We start from the raw sequence: 24,663 nt of genomic DNA, 5'->3' as shown, positions 1-24,663 counted from the left end.
ATTTAGAAGTGGGAAGTCATTTTTCAATTTTCCGAGCCCCCTCGCCCCACTCCCCCCCAACCCGTAGGCAATGTTGGAATAGTGGGGGTCCCTCTTTAGATGAATCAACATAAGCATTGTGTTAGGGGTGGGGAAGGGGAGGTGGACAACCTCTTTCCCAGGGTCTCTCATCTTACCGCCCCCTGGAGCGAGCGAAGAGAGGGCGGTAAGATGAGAGACCCTGGGAACGAGGTTGGGAGGTGGACAGAAAGACCATATGTTTGCAAAACTGCGAAGTGTCGCAAGACTTTTGACCAGGATTGTAGCTAGTTAAATTCCACACACAAACATTACTGAGCATTTTTCTTTAATTAACTTTGCTCACAAGGTACAGGTGGTAGTAGTTCTACAATGATTGAAGTTCTTTAATTCAAAACAGCTTTTTCGCGGTACATTTCTTTCTTTTTGACTCTCTCTCAAAAGTCGAGTTTACCTTACTTGTCTGCGGGCCAAAAGCTATACATTTATTACACCTTAACGTGGCTCAAAACAGTTTCCAACACTTTACAAGACAAAAATTTACGTGGCTCGAAACCCTATGTACAGAATTTTTTTTAAACTTTGTGAAAAGCTGCATCTTATCCTACTAATCAAAATTGGTAATATAAAAAATATCATCGTGCCGTTTTTGAAATATAAGTACTTAAAGCGTAAATTATAGGTGTTTTTAGCAGGTCATACTGTTGTTATAGTAACCGGTTGTGTCGCGAAAATGATTACGTCTTCAACAATGGTTAGGCAGTTTTTTGATAACATGATTGAAGCATCAACTGATAAAGAGTGGTTATAATGACCTTCAAAATCTAAGTCTTGGAAAGTGCTGGAAACTGTTTTAAGCTACCATAAATCGTATCTATAACAAATTTCTCGATTGTGATTGGTTCTCCGCGCACTTATTTGTCACGTAATTGGCGTACAATCACGTGGGTGTCCCATTACGACTTCTGGTAATTAGTCACCAGACATCTAATTAGTCATTAGTCATTAGTAATTAGTCATTAGACATCTGTGTCCTTCGTGCGTCAATTGTGTTCGCTTGAATGGCTTCCTTCTTAATGTTTTCCAAACGTTTGTAAAACTTAAGGAAAACACTACTGAGTTTTCGCCCAAAAGAAGTTCTTTAAGCCTTTTTATCTCGAAATTTGTTATTGATTCGAATATTTAGTAATTGAGCCTCGTGTCGTACAATGCAGACCCGATTACTTCCTGAATTGTACTCCACTCGGCCAAATTACTATTACTAAATATCCTTTGTGGTTTAGTAAGTGCTAAGAAGAACTAAGACCATGCTACATCCAAATGGTTTGTATTCATCTACCCTGAGTATCAGAGGCTTTTATTCCTACGCGTTTTTAGAACGGCCATTTCATCTACTTATCAACCTTGTATTGTTTTCTAGTTTGATTTGTTGGAACTTGTTAGCTCCCTTTTTACAGAAACGTCTATCTCCTAGAAGGCATATATTAAGAAACTTTTGATCTTTTTTTCCTTCTAAGACACCTCTGAGTAAAAATTCGGATTGCAGATCGCATTGAATCGGTATCTGGTTGAACTCAAGTTTAACTGCATGCTGGCTCTAAGGTTGAGATGGCCTCTAGCATCAAGTTTCTCACGGCTAGCTTAGACCGCGCTTTTCCACCGAGAAGCCTGTTCACAGGTTCATCCAAAAAAAACGTTCCCGCCACCGTTAACTGTCACACTGAGCAGTATCGTTTGCGCATGACAACATTACTGCCACTTAACGTGAGATTCGTCAAATCAGGCGACAATTTCTCTTAACTGTCTGTGGTGTTTTCTCAGTTTAGCCAAGTGAATGGTGCAGTTCCGACTCAGCTCAGTTCAAACCCAGCGCCAGACTCCACAGCGTATAATAGTTTCTCTCTCATGATCTCATCATCCAGGTATTCTGGCAATTTTAACAAGTTCATACATGTACTGGCCGACGGGAGCCTATCCTCAGGCCCCGCGCTGTGGACGCAAAATGGTGGTTGGAGTTCCTGATTGAGAAAAGAGATTTACAAGTTACCAACAGACCACCGAAATTCTACGTCAATAAAAAAAAAAACTTGCCATTATATGCCAATCTATTGAAAAACCACCAGATCAAGGTTCCGCTGACTAGTATCACGTGATTATATCCTTGGCTCAGGTTTAGAGCTCATCGAGGTCACTTGTTTTCTTTTTTAAATGGACCGCTGAGCAAGTGCTCGTTTTCGATTGGATCGCGGGCTCATGTCAGGTTAACTCGTTGTAATCAGACGGGGTTTCTCGAAAGCTGATAAACGCAAACCAAGGATTAAAAGTTAACTGAAGTATATAAGTTTCTTGTATAAAAATGTTTTTGACTGCTTATGCTTCGATTAGTTTGAGATTACGTCAGCTCAACACTGAAGGACAAACAAGAAAAACAGAAAGCCTCATCGAAAAGTTACAAAACTCAAATCAAAATTCTCCCTGATCCTGGGTTAGCTTAATCGGGCTTTGAACAACCCAGCCCAGGTCAATTAAGTGATGGGCAGTATAGTGCCCAGTTGCTAAAAACATTCTCCCATCAAAAAACACTATTAGAGAGCATTGTAGAGACCGCTTCAGTTAGGCATCCGTATTATCCGATGTCCCTGTTAAGCAGGTAAAAATCGGTATGGGCTTTCTGAACGTAGGGATCAAGTACACCATTCCCTGGGTTCAACGTCGTATAAATAATAACAGGCCATTTCCGAGGGGCCTTTTGTCTCTGTGACAAAACAAGGCTTCGTGCAAAACCATTCATTTGAAAATGCCTTCCGCCTACAGGTTCATTTTCATGCAAATCAAACTCATTTTCATATGAAAGGTTTTGCACGGAGCCTCTTTTTGAAACAGAAGCACAAGGTAACTCGGAAATGGCCTATTCAGAGATGACTAAACTATGAACGAAAGGAAAACCCTAAAGGAGATATGAGAATTATTAAACGCAAGGGAGTAACAGAGGGAATGAAGAGAACATGTGGTTAACCTACCTCTCTTAGGAACTGAGCTTACCTTAAAACCAAGAAGTGGCGGACGCGAGCAGCTCGTAACAAACTTCAACAGTTGACGTTTCTGTGTGTCGGTAAATTGACTAACTACTCGCCAGAGCGATTCAATGCAAGGATGGTCTTCAGTGAAGCCGCCTAAAAAGATAAAAAAGTTCGATTAAATTATGACTTGTCAACAGTAAAAAAATAAGTTCGACAGTTGACTCAGACGTCGAACTTATTGCTTTCGACGCAAAATCATTGAGGTAAAATATGCATTCGTTAATGAATGCATTAGATTAGCACATGTGAAGTTCCACATCTGAATCGAAGTCGAACTTGTTGTATTCGTGTGCCGCAGTCAGATAGAACGTCAAGTTCGATCTGAATACATTTGTGTCCATCGTAACTGTTTCAGACATCAAACTTTACATGTACCTAAAAGCGACATCAGGTTGGGCACAAGTAAAGTTCGACATTTGAACCGGGCCTTAAATACTATAGTTTATCTGACATCTGATCACTCATTAGATCTCTAAAAGTTCTAAGGCATAACTTATCAGCTTTTAGTAACGTACCTGAATAATTCGTGTTTCTTCTTAGATCTTCCAGATCCACTGGAATCAAAGCACCCGATATGAGAACCTAAAATATGAAGAATTTAGTCAGGCAGAAAACCTTGATTTCAGAGCTCAAGGAGTGGAATTCATAAGAAGATTCACAGCCAAAGATCGTGTTGCGATGTACAAAGGCGCACTCAAATTGAGGGTCAAAATGAGAATAGTTTATGAAAGGAGAAAACCATCCAAGAGGTAATAAACTAAAATTTAACAAGGATGGGTAACATCTAGGAAGATTGAGACAGATTAGGAACGATGAATGCACGAGCAAAACTCGTTGACGCGTCTAAAAATTAAAGGGAAAAAGCTCAATTCTCCATTCCAGAAACTTATTGGAGAGTCCAGGGTGAACACGAGCTTTTGGTACAGCTCAATCCATTATAGCAAGAAAAGCAAGCAAGAAAGACAAGTTACCTGTAACTCATTGTGATCAAACATCCTGAGCCACTCCAAGTTGATCACATCTGAGAGCCCCGCCCTGAATGCCTGGCAGTGACGGTGGATCTACAACACAATACAGCGAGTCGCTCTTAATAACAACCAAGTCGTTACGACTGTCAGAGAAACAGACAAGGAGCGTTTTTACATCAAAGATGCCGAATGGGTTTGGACAAACTTAATCAAGTATTTTTAGTTCGTCTGGTATTGCATCTTAGTATAAAGACCGGCACAAGACGGATTATACTTCAAGACGTAATAGCTGCTTCAGCGCGTCTGAAACGACGAAACGAACTTGGCTGAGACCATAGTCTCCTCTACTAACTATGCTGAGACGGATAGTTCCTCAGTGCGTACACAAACGGGCATCAGACGAGTAACACAAGTCTGAAGGTTCTGTGTTTCAGTAAAAAGACAGGAGCAAGAAGGATAATTCGTCACGATGAAGCACCTATTAAACAAACCGAACCAACTATCTGCTTAGTTTCTTAATGATGGACGAATACAGCGTTTTCACTCTCGTGGCCAGCAGCCATGCAAATTCATTGGAACAAAAGAAAGTGCTTGCAAAAGGAAAGAGTTCAACTGTACAAAATTAGTTTGGGACACCAACATGGCCGTCGCTTCATTGGTTGGCTGCCGTGACGTCATGTGAAAACACTCTATAGTAGAACAATCAGCATCAATGTTTACAAGGGAGGACTTGGGAGAAGGGGGGTAGACTGGGGAGGACGTTGATGAACTTACTTGTTTGTTGAGTCTGTAATCAGCCACAAGGTGAATATAACTGATACGGTTGCTGTTGGTAACCGGGATATCGCGACCACCTGGTTTCAACTCCACAACCTATTACAAGATAAATACAATAATACGAACATAGAAGAGATGACTAGCTTCTTATCTTAAAAACATAAATGTTTTTAGGATACGTTGCCATTCATTTGACCAACAAGCCTTTTTGTCCTTCGCCACCCCTGATAAACAATACAAGGCCCCTGATACAATGTTCCCCCCGCACCTCCAATGCAACACCCTCAGTAAGAAACAATCCTAAAAGCTTCATGCTACGATAATAAGAGATGTAGAAAATCCAGCAGTCTTCTTGAGGAAATCATAACTTATTGAAAGGGGTTGTTGAATTGGGTTGTTTGGTTTGACTTACCTGGCTTTCCCCAAGATCGTTGTTTACCACTGTAAAGTTCAGCGACAGGTCTTCGACATTCCCGCTGTAATTCTTGAGAAACAACAAGTTTCTAGAAAAGATAAAATAGAAATAAGCACAGACACTTAAATAATTCTGTTCATTAACAACACTACTTCATGTATGGTTCGTTTTACTACGATTATCACTAGAAATCAGACCGCCTAATACATTATGCCACTCGGCCCCTTTCCTGGACTGCCTGTGTTAAAATCAATTGTATACTACAAACCTGGCAAAAAAGTCCGTGGGACAGTTGACAAAATGCCAACTTGCGACGCATTACTTTGAAGTGGGAAATCATTATTCAATTTTCCGAGCCCTCCTCCCCCGCAAAGCAATGTTGGAATAGCGGGTCTACTATGGATGATTCATCATCAACATTGTGTTGAGGGTTGGGAGGGGGAGGTCCACAGAGAGACCATATGTTGACAAAAGTGCAATGTCCCAAGAGTTTTGATCAGGATTGTTGCTATAGCAGCATTGACTATACCAAGCTGGGTTGCCTGAGTCTACACGTCATACCTATACATTTCTGGATCAAGAGACTCCAGGTGATGTATGTCCACATCTGTACCATGTTTACTGAGAAGTTTACAGAGAAAAAAGCTGGCAAACGGTAACTCCACTAACATGTTCTCGTATAAAGCCTGAAAAGAGAGAACAAACGAAACGTGTCATAAAAAAACTCTTCACAAGTTTAACCAGTTACAAAGCTAAGCAAACGCAAACACAAACAAAACCACTCGATGCAGTCACGAGGAATGAAGTGAGCCTAACCTTTCCTAACATTCTTCCCAGGAAATGGTAGTGTTTCAGATAATCTTTTGCTAAAATAGCCGCCTGTGTCAAAACAAAAGAAATCTAAAAGATTAAATGACAACTACAACTACTGTAGATGTAATACCCAAGGGGAACGATGACAGCTATGAATGGAAAACAGTGGAGTAAAGACATGGCATCGCATATTACCATAGTCTCCTACGCAGATGCTATTTGGGCTCGTCACGGCACAATCTTGAAAATTGCGTGACGACCCACTACAGATCGAGTCGAGACGACTACAGATCGCACATTAGTAGAGTACCTGTGGGTTTGGATACAGCAGTCTTTCATGAGTTGACTTGAAAAAACCAATGTTAGGATCAAATCCTGCTTTCAGCAACTGGCTTAAAAATTCCCTGTAAAAGAAGAGCAAACTTGATGGTTTACAGAGCGACTAGCATTAATAGATCCACTGAGCACGAAACGTGAGTAACGCGTGACCCAAGGTCAAAGCGTAAATCACCGGATCGTAAAGCGCGCGCGAGTCACGCGCCTAATGCGTAACGCTTACACGTACATTACGCGACAAAACGAGTTCCTCGTGAGTATATGCAATTCTCTCATGCAGGTTTCCGAAACAAAAAGGGCCTCAGTTTTAACAACTTCGACAAGTCTTTAAAAAAGATCCATGTCAAGAAAAAAGTCCAGACTTTTCAAAGCGGAGAAGATCAGGGAGAAAAGTAACTTAGAATAATCAGGACGAAAAGAAGAACAAAAAAATACCTGAAGAATTACTGCGCGTTTAGTCCTTTTTATACACTACGGGTAGTCCCTCTTTCGGTTTATTTATGTTCACGATCGACGGACTAAGCGAAAGAGAGACGACTCGTAGTCTATCCTTTTTATATCACTGATTACTAACCTAAAAATTCCGCCGCCGTCCACACCTGCTTCTTCCAATCCTTGAGCGTTAATCATGCGCACTCGAAGTTTCTGTCTCAAGTTTGGGGCTGTGAGAAGAATAGCAATAAACCATGAGAAAGGTATCTTGTAAAATATGTCTTCGAAAATTGACCAACTGTCTTTAGAGTGGAGTTTTTCATTTGGTTTGGGCCGGGGAGGGGGTGGCTTGCACTCTGCGCATTTTCGCAATTTCTGAATTTCTGGATCTTCCCCTGTCTTAGAAACGAGACAGAGGGATTTCTCATTGCGGGCGAGGCAAGCTCACAAGCTCTTCGAAAATTCACACTATACAAATAGGCAGTCGACAGCTTACAAATAGAAGAAATGCCTTCAGTCGACAGAGCTAGAAGATGTTTTTAAGACCAATTTTTTGGTCTTACCTTTGTCCTCAGTCAGTTGATCAAACGCATCTTGATAAATGTAGTTTCTGTTTACTGTTACATCAATGGCTGGCCCCATCATGAAGTTATGCAGTTCACCTTGTGAATCCGTTCGGTTCTTAGCTATAATTCTCTGGAGCAACTAAACAACAAAGTATATTAAAATGTCAGTGAGGCTAGTCCAATCTTCATGTTACCGGTCAAGTAAACCTTCTCACGGAACTGTTTAGAACATGTACTCAGGGGAGAGGGTGTTATAAATGACTAATTGACGGCATTGGGGTGGACACAAGAAGGCCCAGGGAAGGGGGGGGGGGGGGGGGAAGGAATGTGCGGCCCAAAAGTGTATGGTTTTTTAGCCGTTTTGGTCAGAAATGAGGTGTCGAGTTTGGTCATTTTGGTCTTAAATAGGGTATGGTTTTTGGACTTTAGTCTTGAATTGGGTTTGTTTTTTAGAAGCTACTTTTTCATCGTTGTCCATAAGACCAGCCTTTACATCGGTCTTTGATTTAAGGGTTTACCCCCTCCCCCCCCACCCCACCCCCCACGGACAAGAGGGTCGAAGGGCGAGAGGGAAAACTACTTGGAGAAGGACGGACGAGAAAGAGAGAACCAAGGCAGGATGGAAGAGTTGGAATGTAGCCAAGGCGGCGGCGAGGAACGGAGTGTTGCTTTGAGAACGTGACAGCCTTATGCAACTATAGCACGACGAGAAGCGTTCTCACCTTTACTCTGTCTTTAAACCGAACGACAAAAGGTATGTGCTGTAGGATGGTCATACTCCTGGCTGTTGTGGATGACATTCCTGGCTCCAAAACACCCTCTACCGTGCCTGAACACGAACAAAATATATTAGAATAGATCAATGCAAGCTCTGGATGAGGGGCAAAGTCTGCAGCATGACTTTATTAGTAAAGCAAAAGAGGAAATAACTGATAAAAGTCACATGAGAAAATTTTAAGGTTCGACATTTGCAATTTGTAACAGCTACTTGTGAAGTTTTCCTCTGAGTAACTAAGTGTCACCTACCCTCTTCACTGAGAAATCCGTCGATTCTCATCTATAGAAAATAAAATCAAAGACATAATAAAGGACAAATCAAGCTACAACGCAAAATTGACTAGATGAGTGAAAACCACACGAAAACCAAAGAACATCATCGCTGAGGGAAATTGCAGGAAAATTTTAAAATACATGTACATGCAATCTAATGACGTAATAATAACTCTAGCAAGATCGTTAAATTTGGAATTCTCTCCCAGTATCTATCGCTGGTTCAAAAGGCTTTCCAATTGTAAAGAAAGATGATTGAATTTTTCATGAAATAATACTGAACTGGCCGACCCACACATACACAGCCAATAATTAAAACAACAACAACAATTGAGGTGACCTCCCCTGTAAGCCTGGTAATATTTCGTTAGGAGGTTCCCCCGCCCTGTTCAAGTCACTGTAATTATTAAATACTTTTTTATTCGCAAATAAACGATCACGACGATGGCGTCGATGATGATAATGATAATGAAGATGACCAACTCGAAGCAAATAACGCAATCGGCACCAAGCACAAGAAAACACACCAAACACCAAAATTGTCGGTTTTGCGAAAGCAGCATATTTTCCAAGACAAGATCCAAATAGAATAGTACTGTCGAGACGGTGTATTGGTAATCCAAAGCAGATTAGCACTGAATCATAATTTAACAGCAGCTGTTTACCTGAGCAGGATCTATGATGACTTTATGTGAGAGCCAGTGTCCTTCAGGACAGAACTGTCTCCTTGAGTCTCGTGAATGGAGTTGACGAACAAGACTGGTTACGTCCTATTGTAAGAAAGTAACAAAGCCAAAGAATGGCTTAAATTTTTTGTGTTTCTTTAAGGGAATAAACGGACCACAACGGCAGCACATGTAGATATTTATGATGCGCATTTTAACCCAGCAGAAATAGTGCTAAATTTACTCAAAAAGGTACAGTGCCGCTTCAAAGTAAGCTGCCATCTCTTGTCTAGTTTATCACGAAACGCGTCTCGTTTATCTCGAGACACGTGTGGTTACTCTCGTCTCTCTCGAGACGCGTCTCGTTTCTCTCGAGATAGATTACGTTTCTCTCGTGACACGCCTCGTTTCTCTCGAGACAGGTCTGGTTACTCTAGTCTCTCTCGAGACGCGCCTCGTCTCTCTCGAGATAAATTACGTTTCTCTCGTGACACGCCTCGTTTCTCTCGAGATAAATCATGTTTCTCTCGTGACACGCCTCGTTTCTCTCGAGATAAATCACGTTTCTCTTGAGACACCCATCATCTTTCTCGAAACGCGTCACGTTTCTCTCGAAATGGGTCTCCTTTCTCTCGAGAATAACACTTGACCGTCAATTAAAGGAAGGCCATACCGGGTATTACTCCACTCCGATCTACAGTCTAACCACGAACCTTTAAAAGTTTGATCCATTTTTCTTTGGGATGAAAATCGTCCTTTTTCAAAAGGGCAGATTTAGCTCCAACGCTCTTCATAGCCGCAAGATATTGCCCAGTAAAGGTCGGACTAGCCTCCGGGTAAACTATCTCGATTATTCCTATCACCACATTACAGAGGATTGAAGACATCTGCTCGATTTCTTTGAGAGAGAATGGCATGAATGAACTCTGCTGACCTGCAAAAGAAGGTGAATTTTTGAGCTAAAGTAACGGCATTTTGAGTTATTTTGGCCACGTAAAAAATGAACTTTAACTCGGAGGAAAAAGACAGTAGTTTAGTAAGATAGAAAAACACCAAAGAGATAATAATAAACCATAAAGGAGCAAGGATGGTTAAGGATGGAGAAGATTAACACGGATTGTAAACGAGGAACTTAAAAATTTAGGCTAAGGATTTTAAGATGCGCAAACCGTGACGTAGCTCCTTTCATGAGGAAGTGACAGACGTACTGGGAGAATGAGAAAATTGCTAAAAAAGAGCATAACTAAAAAAACTAGGCAATGTAAAGTGTTGAAGAGTATTTAGATGTAGATCCAATCAATGGGAAAAACCCACTCCTTTTGGTCATTCATTTGTGTGATTGATGACTGACTGATTGACAGACTGTCTAATTGAGTAACTGACTGACAGATCGACTGACTGCGGTTCTGACGGATTGATTGACAGACGGTCTGTCTGCCTGTCTGTTTATATTTATATTCAGAGAGGAAGCCACATCAGGCTTGGCTGGTTTTCATGCAGGTCCTCTATCCTGGTCGAACTGGAATTTGGAGATGGTGGTTTTTGTGGAGGGAGGAAAACCGGAGAATCCGGAGAAAAACCTTCGGAGTAGGCGAGAACCAACAACAAACTCAACCCACGTACAGTGGCAACAGACTGGAATCGAACCTGGGCCACATTGGTGGGAGGCGAGCCACTGCGCATTCCCTGCTCCCCTATCTGTGCCTGTCTTACTGATTGATTAAATAAATGATTAACTAAGGTCAAAACTACAACATCCTCACTGCTAAAAAGGGCAACTTTTCCTAAGAAACATCACCCTCGTTTTGTGTTACCTTCAACTCCATAAAACTCATTGTCATGAACAGAAAACAATGTGTTGCTCAGCAGAGACGAGAACAAAGACAGCAAAGGAGTTATAACACTGGCTTCTTGTGTTGAAAGATTTGTTCCACGGGATATAAGATCTAACAAGGGTATTTCTTTCCTGCAAGAGAAACAAGCAAAACTCAATAAAGTTATATTGAAAGTGTTTGAGTAATGTGCAGGGGGTACAAGTGGTCTCATGGTTAGTGCATTGTACTATGAATCAAGCAGTCCAGGTTCTAGCCTGCTACAGAGACACTCTTTGGGCTCGTTAGGTGATCTTTCCCTGCGATATGGGGAAGGAAGTTTGCACGAGTGATGACAAACCCAAAGAGCGTCCATGTTGGAACCTAATTAGGTTTGGGCCCTGATCAGGTGTATAAATGGGTACCAGAGAGTTTAAACCTTGGGGGGGGGGGGGGGGGGGTTTGACCCTACAAATTTACCTCAAGTTACTGACCCCAACATACATGTAAATACAGCAATATGGGACACTTGGCTTGGCAAAATACTTGTTCCATTTTGTTTTAAAACCAATCACAGCTTACATGCTGTATTTTTTTCTCAATATACCACAGTTAAGCCAAAGTCAATTGTGCCTTGATTTACCATGATCATTTTCCCCACAGTTGGCACAAGTTGCATGATTTTACTTCCAGTTTTGATTGGATCATTGTCCCTATACTATGGCAGAAAAATTTACACTGTTCAATAGTAAGAATACATGTACATGATTGTACAAATATTTGTATCTCACCCAGTACTGGTAAACACTGTGGCTGACTGTATATTGCTCCAAAGTTCTCTGACAAACACTGGACTTAATGCCAAAGTGTAAAGAAGCCTAAAAAGAGAAAATATGCATTAAAAGAAAGAAAAATATACAATGTACACTAAGGAATTTCTACAGAACTATATAATTACTGTATTATTGCTTGGACATACATGTACTACCTGCAGCTACTGTCTAAGGCACGATTCTATGGAGAAGCATCACAAGAAACCATCACAAAAATATACTGAATTTAATGAGAAATGACTTGTTTATAAAGAAGATTGACTATGACCATTTTACAGAGCAATTTATCTGGTAAGATAGGTCCACAATGGGTCCAGAGAGAAACGTTTATTCAGTATCATAGGTCAGCCATTTGTATTTTTAGTAACATAGGTCCACAGTGATTGCTGAGAGATAATAATTTGTAATGCTCAATTCACTGCTTGTCATGCACATTCTGACTTTACAAATCACACACCTTGTCTTGTGTATGGGCAATCTACTCTCGGACATCAGAAAATGACAAATATTACAAAGTGCTGTGATAATTTCTTTTTCATGTGCCACTTTTTTGTCCCTGGCAAATAACACAGAACATAGGTTTGTTGGTAAACGTATTTACATGCATTTAAATATTATTAACAGGTATAACTTCTAATTTATCATCTGCAAATAGGTAAAGCTTTCCAAAGAATCCAGTATTTTTTGAAAATGTTATTTACATGTAATTCAGTAATCATGTAGCCTGAGAATGCAGATGGACGTCTGCTAGCTTACCTTGTTACAAGAGACTCCAGAGTCTTGACATGTTCTTTAGAGTCTAAGATATCCAAACACTTTTCCCTCAAATTTTCCAGAGAAGACTGCCAACAAAGAAAAGCAAAATTAATTTGAAACAGTTCATTGGTGAACTGCCCCGACAGCAATAAGGCTTGATTCTTAATAGTTAAGATGTCATGACAAGACCAACAATACTGTTATTTCAATATTGGCTACATGTACAGTATTGCCTGCCTTGGATTAAAATCCAAGTGCAAGGGTTTAAGTGTAGTTGAAAGATAAACAAACATTGCCAGAAGAATGTTTCTACAAGACTAGTGTTAATGACTACAGACCTGCTGGGGATCTATTTCCATTTCTGAATCACTGTCATCATCATCAGAATCTAAAGTAACTGATACATAATAAAGTGAAAATAACTAAATACACAAATGATAAACAAACCTGGGCAACAAACTGCACACAACTAGGCAAACTTAAACCATTTTTTGTTAAGATTAAGAACATTTACCTGAGTGAATATTTATTTGCATATTATACAGTAGCTTGCTCTGTATTTCAAATAATTTTAAAGGAGCTCAGTCACGGTTTGCACATTTTGAAAAGTTTAGCCTAAATTTTTCAAATTCATCATTTGCAATCTGTGTCAATCTGTGCCATCCTTGACCATCCTTGTTCCTTTATGGTTTATTATTATTTCTTTGATGTTTTTCTATCTTAGTAAACTATTTTCAGGTTTCCTTCCATTTAAAGGAGATTTTGTATGTGGCAAAAAAAAAAAGATAAAACACCGTGACTGAGCTCCATTAAACATGTACATGATTTATAGTCTGGCTGTTATTCAGTTATTATCTTGGCTAGAGCGGTCTTCATTTGAGTGTCGAAAAGTAATTGGATTTGCATCAACTACACTACAAGATTGGCTTTAAAAAACTCATGCCACTTTTTCATCCAATCTGAAGTAAAACCAAACCAATCATAGCTCCCTCGCACACATTTTCCCCCACTTTGTATCAGCTACATCTAATTACTTCCAGTTTTGATAGGTTCACTGGATTGTCAGCATCCTTTGTGATTGCCTAGTAGGAGTGTTAACTTTGGATTTTGGTTTTACAGCACTCAATTAAAAACCACTCTAAATAGACCATTGTTCAGTCATTAACTGTACTAAAAAGTTTGTTGACAAGCAAATAGTTATGGCCAGTAGAAATTTCCCATGCACTTGAGCAGTTAAACACCCAACAAAAGAAATCAAAATGAAATACAGTCTGAACGAGGATCAAGTGCTTGCCTGTAATAATTGTTTACCTGGGTGAGGCAGCTGTACTAGCAGGATTTGTAATACTTGAATGTAACATTTAACTACAGAAAGATCTGATGATGAGCCTGAAGAGAAAACCAAGATTTATGAGAACAGTTGAGGTCTATATAAAGTCATTACACAGTTAATACAGGTACAGTAGCAGTCTCAAACTCAGTGTTTCTGGGTACTTTAAGTACATGAGAGCAAATTGAACTACATGAGAGTAGCGGTACTGGTCATTGTAGACCAAAATTGTGCAAGCTTATGCATCCAGTTGCAGATCCACGTGCCTCTTTGTAGTGGGGCTCAAAATTATCCACTACAGTGATTCTGGCCTTAATTAAGGTAGGGACCTGAAATGTTTTCAGCCCTTCTAGCCTTAACTTTTTAAATTGCCAATATTGAGGTGTGGCTTACACCCCTCACTTGGATCTGCCACTGGCATCCACAAGGCTGTCCGGTCAAGCAACAAGTTTAAATAAAGTTGCGTGAATTTACTTATTAAGATACTTGAGAAAGTGCCCAGTCTTGGGAGACTCAAGTTGCGCCTCCAGAATGTCCACTCCCAATTGGTATCACTACAGCTATGTACAGTAAGTGACTATTCTATGCTAGCTAGGAGAGGAACATCAATTTTGATTTTTCAAACCTGGGATCTCCAGTTTTCAAGTCTCTTAACTTCACAGTTAAACTGTTTCACCACAAAAATTGCTGTACACTCTTGCAATACTCCACTGCACTTTATACACACCAAGTACCATAATCATAATAATAATTATTATAGGTACATGTAACATAATTATAACATCTACATGTACTGTGAGTATATGTAAGTTGATAAACTAATACATTGTAAGGATATCAACATATCAACAACAAGTGTTATTGTTTTTTTAAAGAAAAAAAAACAATAACACTTGGATGAAGTTATTGATATCTTTAAGACTTATAAAGTAACAATTTAATATTGATTGAAATACCATACCTAAGTGTTGGTCAACAAATGCCAGTACTCCATACAGTAACCAGGGGGTGGGGGTCACTCCCTTGTTACTCCCCCCTGAATCATCTGGTTTTGATAATAACATCAGGAGGGCCTCTAACAAGTGGACAAAAGGGAACTTTGCAGATCTGTCAGCTATTGACGGTAAAAGGAAGCAAGTGATCTGTTCTGTCATCTCTGGACAAAGGATGTCAGAGATGAGAGCTGAAAACACCTCATGTCTGAAAAAAAATTTTAAAAAAATTTTAAAAAATTACAGTTAACTTGCAGTTGTTTTGACCAAAATTATAACAACATCTGACTCATTTCCATGCTGATTGCACAAACAATAAATGCCATGATGGATTTTGGTTTATAAGGCTACTATTCATTTATCAAAATATATCAATTAATGTACCCCATCTCTGATATACTGTACATAATTATGTACAATATTATAGAAATAGTTATATTGCTGCACATGTCAGTGGCAGATCCAGACCTTGAGACTAAGGGAGGCTTTTCTTCCTTCTAAGATATTTTGTTTTACCCAAAATAAGGGAGGGGGGTGGGGGAGGGGGGTCAGGGCGGGCCCCTCCTGTAGATCCCCTACTACATGTACCCTCTTGCCTCAAGTAAAGTGTCTTTCAACAAGTCACCTGACCTCTAAGTCAAAAATCTCTTTAAATTTTACTTCACATTTAAATTTATTCTTTAATTCATTACCTAAGCTTCAAAAGGTGCAAACTACAAAAATTTCATCATTGGTTGTTTCCAGCATGTTAGAAATCAAAATTAAGCTCATTAAGCCAATTTAAAAAACCACCAACACGTGCACAAAAATCTTGAAAGAACTTACTGAACAATATACCTATTATTTGCAGTAAACACTGCTTCTTCTTCACTATTGGGCTGACAGCTAAAGTGAAGTGGACTCATTATCAAATCTTTGATTGCCGCAGCCATTGGAGTAGGAGGCGCAACGGAAGGTTCCAGACTGGATGGAACTCTGGCCATTAGCAAAGAACGCAGATATCTGAAATATCCTACCAACAAAATAATATTCCAATTACTACAGAACTGCATGCTAAACAGGAAACAAAAACTAATTAAATAGGTTCACCTTACATGTACATTGACTACCATGCATCTGTTGAGTTAGTGTACAATCGCCATGTAAGTAGAAACACATACATTGTAAGCATGCACATGGAAATGTCTGCTTAGTGGCTGAACTAAAATAACTAAAATAAACTAATTAAAAATAATTTCACGGGGTTACAATGTAACTGTTTAAAGCAAAATTTAAGCAGATTGCTAGACACAAAGGGAATAATAAACAGTCTAGCCAGTATGAACCTCATCTGATCTGCATCAACAAAAAATCAAGTTTCTCAGCACTTGAACCATGACTGTGTGAAGTATGCTTGCATTAAGTAATAGAGTAGAAAATTTCCATGTTTACATAGCCTCATCTAAACACGAGAAGGGTTCCAAGAATTCGAGACAGTTACATGTATGCAAACCCAAGATGCACTCTAAGGTTTGCATAATTTCTCCTATTTCGAGGCTATGTAGACACAGACAAAGTACTTACACATTGCTTTTATAAAATATTTCTCAAAAATAAGCACAAATCTAAAATATCACAACCATGTTTACCTCTCATCTAAACAAACCTAACAACCAATGAGACTGCACATACATGTAGTTGTAACATGTAAGTTATTTTAAAATAACTATACTGTATATCACTTTTTTAATTACCATTTCTGACAAGGTAAATTGTCACCATTGCTGCATCTTTTCTATTACCAGCAGGATCAGCCGGGTTGTGATATGAATCATGGGAAGTAAACACCTCTAGCATCCGCAATTGAATGGCAACAGGTTTAGAATCTTTCAGTGATGCTTCCAGTGACCTGTGGAGTGCATGTTAACAAACTGAAGGTCATATGACATCTTTTCAAAGGAGGAGGGGTGAGAGGGGGTAGCAGGAGGTAGCAGGTATCTTAACAAACCAAGCAAGATACAATGTAGCAAATGTCAATCTCAAGTCTGCTATGTTTTTCTCCCAGCGGGGCCTCCCATATAAAAAGGAAGGAGGAAATTTTGAAAAGAACCCCTAAGAGGTACCAAGATCCCGTTTTGTGGGCGTGGCTTGAAATGTTTTCCTCCCTTAGACGTACCAATTCTCAAACAACACATTCAATGACATTGCCTGTTCTTGGCTGAATACCCTAAAAGGTACCACTTATTCCCCCCTGGAATTTTTCTCTCTCTCCATCTTCTCTTTAAGATAAAATAGTCCAAAATGTGAAATTTTCACTTCATCCCTCCAACAAAGCAAGGAGGTAACTAACATTTTGGACTTCTCGTTAACATAAAATTACATAAATTATGCTGGAGGCAGAGAGAGGCAAGCAACATACCTGCTACATATCAAGAGAAGGTGTTTGATCTGATGAAGCCAGCTGTGATGATCATCTGTTTGTAACTGATTCACAATACTGCTACAATTCTTTAGTAGATACTGACACATCCATATCTATAAAAAAGAAACTTACAGCTGTAAGGAACTTTCCCCTTGGAAATAAATTATTACAACCATTTATACTTTCACTTACTGATCTTCAAGTGTTACATGGATCACAGTGATCTTTCACTGCAAATGCTGTAAAATATACCCTCATTTGGAAACTGTACAGTAAAAAGGTAAGGTTAAGTCTACATATGAGACAAGTGGCCCATCAGGCCAGATTTTATCCACAGCCTGGTTTCTGTAGCGTGAAGCAACAAGGAATATCAATACTCCTTCCTGAATGCGATGCTAGTCCATTGCAGGGTTACCCCCAGCATTAAATTTGCCGGTACCCATTTGTACACCCGGGTGGAGAGAGGCACTGTGAGAGGAAAGTGTCTTGCCTAAGAACACAATGCAATGTCCCTGCTCAGGGCTCAAACCCAGACCGCTCGATCCAGAGTTCAGTGCCCTAACCATGAGACCGCCACACCTCCACAACACACTGGACACCATACTGTCAGTACCAAACGTAAAATGATTAATTTTTTTTTCTTACCAATCTCTGAGCATCTTTGGAGTTGGAATAAAAGAAAAGAAGCTTTCTTAAAAGAATTCTAACAGCAGACACTGTTGGAATATCTTTTGACCCTTGTATTGAGCTAATAGCTTCATCAAAGTCCATCCTCTGGAGCTCATACTGAAACAAAAGCAAAGAAAACAAAAATTTATATATTATCATGTTGTCATTTTGCGTTCAATCAGTTCACAATTTACTTTAAATAAAAGTACATGAGTACAAATTTGAGAGTTTATTAACCATACCTGCTGATGTCTTGTCCACTCTCCGCGGAGGAATGCCTGAATTTTAAGGGCACTTGCACTTTTTCGCCGTAACTCCTAGGGTTAAAGAAACAAAAGAAAATGGAGTACATGGTATATATTTAGTATGGAGATTTGGCTAAGCCTCAAAAAGCGGAGCTCCTGGTTATAATAAGTTAACCTCGCTTGAGCCGGCAATCCAATCAAAAACCAGTACCTAGACAGCAGTTAGCTTCAAAAAAACATGTGACCTCAATGAGCTCAAAATCTGAGCCCATGATATGGTTGTGTGATACTGGTCAGTGGATACCTTGTTTTGACAGCTGTCAGATTGACCATAGCATGGATGTTGTTTGTTGTAAACCAAGGCTGCATGCCCCAGTTGACCTATTAGCTGGAGTATGGCCGCCATTTTGTGCAATGTCATCATCATCATTGCATATACGTGCACACCAGCAATACTGCTAGCCATGATGACCATGAGAAAAGCAATTCATGGACTCCTATGAGTATGGTGCTCCACTTGGTGGTCTTTTGGCCCACTGGAGCTCCACTATTACATGTATACACTGTACAATGTAACTAGAATCTATTCTATTTTCATCCCTACATGCAAATATACTACACACCTGTAAGGGATTTGATTAGGCTTATCAATTCCATTGCCTTAAGACTAATAATAGAAATGGCTTTGCAAGCGGATATCTGATTAAGCTCTGTAGGTACTCTTAATCAGTTTCATATTTGTATCTTCATCACCTGGGTAGTAAAACAACACTACGAAACTTTACCTCTCTTTTCTGCCGCTCTGCTTGAGTCCTTTGAATCAAGGATTTCCTTTCTTCCTATATGATGAGAGAAATGTTCGACGATTACATTACATGTAATGCTTAACTGCTAAAAAGTTATGCGACATATGTCAATTTAAAACTGTCAAATTACTACCAAAAAGATCAAAGAACATGTTATCTAAAACTACTTAGAGCAATTGAAATCTTCAGATAAAATATAGGAAACAATTAATAATTGTGCTATCCAGCATTCATTTAAAAGCAGGACAAGTACATGTATATCACTTTGACAATGAAATGATAACTTGCATGAGAGATTCTGGTTCCCATGCCATAAATGTGTGACAAAAATTAATTATACTCTTCAGACTGAGCTGGCTGGAATGTACATGTGTGACACATATTTGTAAATACAAATTAATTTATTGAAGATTGATTACATAATACAAAATAATACATGGCTCCTAAAGTTAACAGCAAAATTTTACGCAAGTTGAATATGACAGAAGTGTTTGGTGAAACTGAGTAGACAACTGGAAATTTTGCTGGCTCACGTTCATGAAGCCAGTCAAAAAGCGTTTTGCTCCATAATCTAATTAAGCACTTTTCCAGCATACAGATATTCATTGTACTATGCAGAACGCATATAATCGTTACACAAGGGAGGTAGTGAAATCACGAGGTTTTATTTTAATTACCCTTCTTTCGTATACATACAGCAATTGACAGATCTACAGTTCATGAATACTGTTTTAGCTAGATAAGAACGATACACCGTCTCTCATGTATGAGCTCACAACTACAAAAGTCGGCAACAAAGATACCTTTTTACTTGCACCTCCCAGTGAGACAACCCTTCGGCTTTTGTATTGTCCATCAAATGAAAACATCGTTGACGGAAGTAAAGAATTCAGTCCAAATCGAAAACTGCTAAAACTCGATGAAATCGAAAATAAAATGTTGTCATCCTTACAGCTGTGTAACCGCGCATCTGACTTTGCAAATGGTAGCCAGGCCTAGCCAGGCCTGAACAACCATGGAGCCAGGCCTTGTCTCTATTCCAACATGGCGGAAAGGTTGAGTTTGCAGCTTGCCTTTGCTCTAATTGCGTTAATAGCTGCTGTCTTCTATAGCGGGAAAGCACAGTTTGTTTTTAACAAGATCAATCAGATTATCCATGGAAAAAGAGGCTGCTCTCCGATCGTTAGCATAGGTCACGTTACACTTCATTATTTTGGATTCAGAGGACGGGCCGAAGGCATACGACTGATGATGGAAGACTTTGAAATTCCATACGCAGAAACAAACTTTTCGAAAGCCGAATGGCCTGCTGTTAAGGAAAAAGGAATAGAGACAGGACTGTTCACGTTTGGCCAAGGTGAGTGGAAGCAGATGATGTTGATTCATTGATTTAAAACTACTTTTCATTCTGATCTACTTGCAAAATAAAGTTGCAAGATTACTTGAGGAAAAGCCAAACGGGATTCCGAGTAACTTGGGATTTTTTGACGAAATCTGCTTAATATATTTTTCAGTTATTTTTCATTTGTGTATTCAATTTGTTTTACGATATCTTTGTCTGCTTTGTACGTTGTATTTTGGTCGAGTTTCTATTTCTGTATGGTAAATTCCTTGGGTTTAGCTTCATTATAGAAAATGAAAACCAATCCGTTTTTGCCGTGACATCGAACAGATGTAGATATGTGATAAAATATTTATAACTTTAGACATCCTGTAAGTTAAGATACTCATTTGAAAGTGGCTGAGAATTGTTTATAAACCTTTTCAGACTCAGTTTACAAAACGCTTGCATCCAAATACAATTTAGGTATTTTTGGAATGACCCAGATTAGCAAGAAAGTGAGTTAAATAATCAGTTCAATACTAAACTATGCCAAGCATCCACTTATTTGCATTGTGAAATCTGCATACATAATTGGCCAAATAGTCAGTCAGTGAAAAGTACTGACAAAGAAACAAAAAATTACAACCTTGCATAAAATAATTTTATCAGACGATGGCTTAAATAATAAAAGCTATCTGAAAGAAAACATAGTAAAATTAATTATCTCACTCTCTTTATCTCAGTTCCTGCCATTAGTACAACAACTGGATTACAGCTAGTACAGAGTAAAGGTTAGTTCATTCAGTGCGATGACTCTTTGTTATTGAAGTTTTAAAAGAATTATTCCTACGTGTATAATGTTTATAAACTCTGCAGTGATGAATAATTATTTGGCTTGCTTAGAGTTCAAACCCTACATGTGCATGTATCTTAGACATCCTGTTGTCCCAGGCTTTTGATGTGTAAGTGATTAACATCTTAACAAGCTTTCCTTTGTGTCTATCACAGCTTACATGTACATCCTTGTTGTTAAGTCCAAAGTTATGATGATAATGGAATCTTAATTTTATTAAATAAAGATATTTTGTTTGATCTGTTGCAGTAATTATGCATCATATTGGTCGCTCAGTGGGTCTAGATTGTGATTGTTCTGATATTCATATCTGTGAAACATTGGTTTTTGGCGCAGGTAATAAACAGCTAACTTTTGCTGAAAGTCATAAACCTTTAACTGGGTACATGAATAATAGGGCTAGTTTCATTAAGGTTGAAAATTTTGGAATGCTTCTTTTTGGTATTACCCCAGCCAGTAAATGGACAATTTTGCTCACAACTATATATTGTACTGAAGCACTATTATGCTTGTGGTTTTCCCAGGAAAATCACAAGAAAAAGCCCTGGTTGTGCCTTTTTCCCTTCTTTCTTCCCGGGCACTGTCACCGTTTTGAGTCACCTGTATCGTTGTTCCCTGCACACCTGTAGCAAACTTGTTACAGTTTGTACTTTGTGGGTGAAGTGTATCAACAACAGACAGTTTCACCTGTAGCATCAAGGGAAAATCAAGCGTACTCACCCAGAACAGGTGTGATGGGTTACAGCCCTTAATTACAGCCCTGTTCCCTTCTCATGGAAAGAACTCTGAACTAAAAGAGTTCAAATTTACACACACAATGTTTGTCAAAATTCCTATACTTTGGCAACTAGAATGTAAGATACTGATTGCTAGGCTCCTGCCTTACTAATCTGTGACTGTGATATCTTACAAAATTGACTCAGCAGTCTTTTCTACACAATGAAGTTAGCGGTAAATGTTACAATAAGGTCAAGATACATGTATATATGCTATTTCCCAGCAGGGAGGTCCGTATATAGTGAGAACTGTGACCAAGGTCTTGAAAATGCTGCCTGAGGCTGCTGAGCATAATAGCACTATTTCCAAGTCCAAGGTCACAGTTTTTGTATATGTACATGTACCAATACTACATGTAAGCCGGTAAATAACTAATTTTTTCCTCTCTTTCTCGAATCACTTTTATAATTGATGACCTTTTCTACACACACATCATGCACTCGTTACCGTGACCATGGGCGGAGATAGGAAATTCTGAACCGCACTAAGAACTAATCAGATTGCACAATTGGTTACCATGCCCTCTTGGAAAAAATAAGTTAGGCTTTTTGTGACAGCTGAACCATACTGTTGTGTGCTTACAATGTAGATTTATGCACATCATAAGCATGGAAGTGGTAATAACTTGGATGTGGATGATTGCTTCATTCCTTGTATTTCAGAGGACCTAAGAGCAAAGCTTAGCCCAGTTCTCTACAGTCCAAACTTCTCATCAAAGCTAAGGAACGACCACATCGAATCAGTTGTGTACACATGGCTTTCCTTTTTTGAAAAGCTTGCCCCTGTCGAAGACAACAGCACAAATGTCGATGGCTTATTCTTTGCCAGTGAGCGTCTCACCTGGGTTGACTACGTCATGTTTGATCTCTTAGACACTCATGTTGAGTTTAGCAGGCTAAGCTTTGGTGATGATGCCCCGACAGTAGATGTGTTGGCAAATTACCCAAAGCTGAAAGCATTTTACGAGACCTTTTCCAGCAGACCCAAGATTGCCAGATATCTTAAAGCAGAGAGAAGAGTCCCTTTTCGGCTCGGTTAATTGGATTGTCATCAGGCTTTTGGCCAGATGGGTGTCTAATCATCCAGCGGAGACATCCACTTTTTAAAGAAAATAGAGGATATTACATGGTCACGTAGAGATGCAAAATTTCTCTTTGAGTGTTGAAAAATAATTCACTCGTTCACTGCGCTCACTTGAGAAATATTTTTCAGTACTCGTAGACAAATTTCATATCTCCAAGCAGCCATGTAATGTTCTATTTATTATATAAACACCAGCGAAATACCAAATCATTTCACGTCAGCTGTGAAATGCGTGATTTGTTATGCAACTATTGTAATGGTGATCTTTTAATTTGTGAAGATACATGTAGCATGTTACTTTCACTTGTGAAGATATCTCCTAGTAAGCTCACCTGGTATTTCATTGGTGTTTATATAATAAATTGTTCTATTTTTCACCTGTTGCTTCATAAATTTTTCTTTTGAGCAGACCTAATGCACAGTTTTCAAAATTATCCTGGCTAAAAGTCTGGTTGTCATGCAGCCCTCCTTATTTGAGAAAACTATTCCATGACAACTCCAGTAACACATAAATTAACATTTTTCCAGCACGCTTCCACAATTATTTATTGAAATGAAATAAAGTAAATCATTGAATTATAGGTGCACATACTGTACAAGTCTTGTAACAAGGCATTTTTATAGAGGATGGGCTTAGTGCAAAATACATGCAACTGAAATATATACATGTATGCAATGCAAGGTTTTGACATAAACAAAAAGATGTGTAAAGTGTTGATAAAGTAATGCAGTAACAGTAGATTTCTATTGTCTGTCTCAAATAGTGTGCTTCTTCTGCCCAACATCTGGTGACCATGTCATTACATGTAGAATGACGTGTTAGGAATTATCAAACTTAACGCACTTTCAAGGATATAGTTATAGAAAGCCAGTAGTAGATATTTGCATGTAGTGGCTTTTGAACTTCTAGTTTACTGTTGATGACAGTAACATAGCCTGAAATGTGACAAATGCAAGTCAACTCCTGCCTTATATATTAGGTTGTGGGCGGGAGAGGACTGACAGAATTTTCATGCGAACAGTAACACATTGCTCTTGCTGTGCAATAATTAAAGTTTAATTTATTGAAAACAAAAATATCTTTCAGTATTCCTCGTGCTGACTTCTCCATCATTCATGGGGGGTGGGGTGGGGGGGGGGTGGGTGGCTGGGTGGAGAGTTGAGGTATTTAGCAGAATGACATCATTTCATGATAAGATATGATTTTGCACTTTATTTTGAAATGTAGCTAATTTAAATATCGATTCACAGCTCACAAAACCATCATATTCTATACTTTTCAGAGACGTGAAGACAACACATGGTAACACGGTGCAAGTAAATCTTCTCTATTTCGGTATTGCCAAGCGTGAGTATCTCTTGAGGAGAGAGATCTGGGAGCGAGATTAGAGAACAAGGAATCATTTTCCAATTCTTTTGTTCTCCAAGTTCGTATTTCAATATGAAATTTGTTTGGGAGAGGATTAAGGCTTGTGTACCAATTTTGAAGGTGTGCTAGTTCTGTATTGCTTTCTATCAGAAGTCGTTCACCTCTGCAAACCAGCACTGCGCGTACGTAAATTCGAACCACTGCGCGCGGATTGCGCGCGGAATTTTTTTGCGCGCGTGCTTGCATGACGACAAGTAGAACGATTCTCATTGGCTGATTATTGCTCGCGCGTTT

At 39.1% G+C, this 24,663-nt stretch overlaps 2 protein-coding genes across 4 annotated transcripts; one reads left to right on the top strand and one right to left on the bottom strand.

Annotated features, from left to right (window-relative positions):
- Positions 1 to 329: 329 nt before the first annotated feature.
- Positions 330 to 19,958, bottom strand: LOC110048022 (ubiquitin-protein ligase E3C-like). Of its 2 annotated transcripts, none has more exons than XM_089286417.1 (29): positions 19,767 to 19,958; positions 18,943 to 18,996; positions 18,155 to 18,229; positions 17,889 to 18,029; positions 17,241 to 17,356; positions 16,576 to 16,730; positions 15,668 to 15,854; positions 14,812 to 15,050; positions 13,832 to 13,909; positions 12,859 to 12,917; positions 12,521 to 12,606; positions 12,222 to 12,320; positions 11,723 to 11,809; positions 10,935 to 11,086; positions 9,834 to 10,054; positions 9,121 to 9,225; positions 8,432 to 8,462; positions 8,128 to 8,234; positions 7,403 to 7,544; positions 6,982 to 7,069; positions 6,382 to 6,475; positions 6,075 to 6,137; positions 5,820 to 5,944; positions 5,256 to 5,346; positions 4,841 to 4,939; positions 4,070 to 4,159; positions 3,614 to 3,680; positions 3,061 to 3,191; positions 330 to 2,036 (listed from the first exon to the last, which is right to left on the bottom strand). In XM_089286417.1, the coding sequence occupies exons 1-29, from the start codon at positions 19,830 to 19,832 to the stop codon at positions 1,869 to 1,871; spliced, it is 3,216 nt and encodes a 1,071-aa protein (XP_089142543.1). In that variant the 5' UTR covers positions 19,833 to 19,958; the 3' UTR covers positions 330 to 1,868. The 2 variants fall into 2 exon arrangements, with proteins under 2 accessions (XP_089142543.1, XP_089142544.1); XM_089286418.1 differs by having other exon boundaries at positions 15,680 to 15,854.
- Positions 19,959 to 19,989: 31 nt separating this feature from the next.
- On the top strand, positions 19,990 to 24,077 carry LOC110047996 (glutathione S-transferase 2-like). Of its 2 annotated transcripts, XM_020753753.2 has the most exons (4): positions 19,990 to 20,320; positions 21,031 to 21,078; positions 21,390 to 21,476; positions 22,580 to 24,077. In XM_020753753.2, the coding sequence occupies exons 1-4, from the start codon at positions 20,008 to 20,010 to the stop codon at positions 22,954 to 22,956; spliced, it is 825 nt and encodes a 274-aa protein (XP_020609412.2). In that variant the 5' UTR covers positions 19,990 to 20,007; the 3' UTR covers positions 22,957 to 24,077. The 2 variants fall into 2 exon arrangements, with proteins under 2 accessions (XP_020609412.2, XP_020609413.2); XM_020753754.2 differs by lacking the exon at positions 21,390 to 21,476.
- The last annotated feature ends 586 nt before the right edge of the window (positions 24,078 to 24,663 follow it).

The sequence above is a fragment of the Orbicella faveolata genome, unplaced genomic scaffold (genome assembly GCF_042242905.1).
Source record: "Orbicella faveolata isolate gen_17 unplaced genomic scaffold, um_ofav_v1 contig_14, whole genome shotgun sequence".
In the NCBI taxonomy this organism is placed as follows: domain Eukaryota; kingdom Metazoa; phylum Cnidaria; class Anthozoa; order Scleractinia; family Merulinidae; genus Orbicella; species Orbicella faveolata.
This window is presented reverse-complemented; position numbering and strand designations above follow the sequence as displayed.

What these genes read in the sequence shown, in the direction of transcription:
- LOC110048022 (XM_089286417.1), bottom strand. Translation starts at nt 19,832, where the DNA reads ATGTTTTCATTTGATGGACAATACAAAAGCCGAAGGGTTGTCTCACTG. An exon ending in AGTGGACAAGACATCAGCAG is followed by an intron (nt 18,030 to 18,154) that starts GTATGGTTAATA and finishes CTTTTGTTTCAG; the next exon opens with TATGAGCTCCAGAGGATGGA. An exon ending in TGAGTTTTATGGAGTTGAAG is followed by an intron (nt 10,055 to 10,934) that starts GTAACACAAAAC and finishes CTTCTTTTGCAG; the next exon opens with GTCAGCAGAGTTCATTCATG.
- LOC110047996 (XM_020753753.2), top strand. Translation starts at nt 20,008, where the DNA reads ATGGCGGAAAGGTTGAGTTTGCAGCTTGCCTTTGCTCTAATTGCGTTA. An exon ending in ACAGCTAGTACAGAGTAAAG is followed by an intron (nt 21,079 to 21,389) that starts GTTAGTTCATTC and finishes GATCTGTTGCAG; the next exon opens with TAATTATGCATCATATTGGT. An exon ending in AACATTGGTTTTTGGCGCAG is followed by an intron (nt 21,477 to 22,579) that starts GTAATAAACAGC and finishes CTTGTATTTCAG; the next exon opens with AGGACCTAAGAGCAAAGCTT.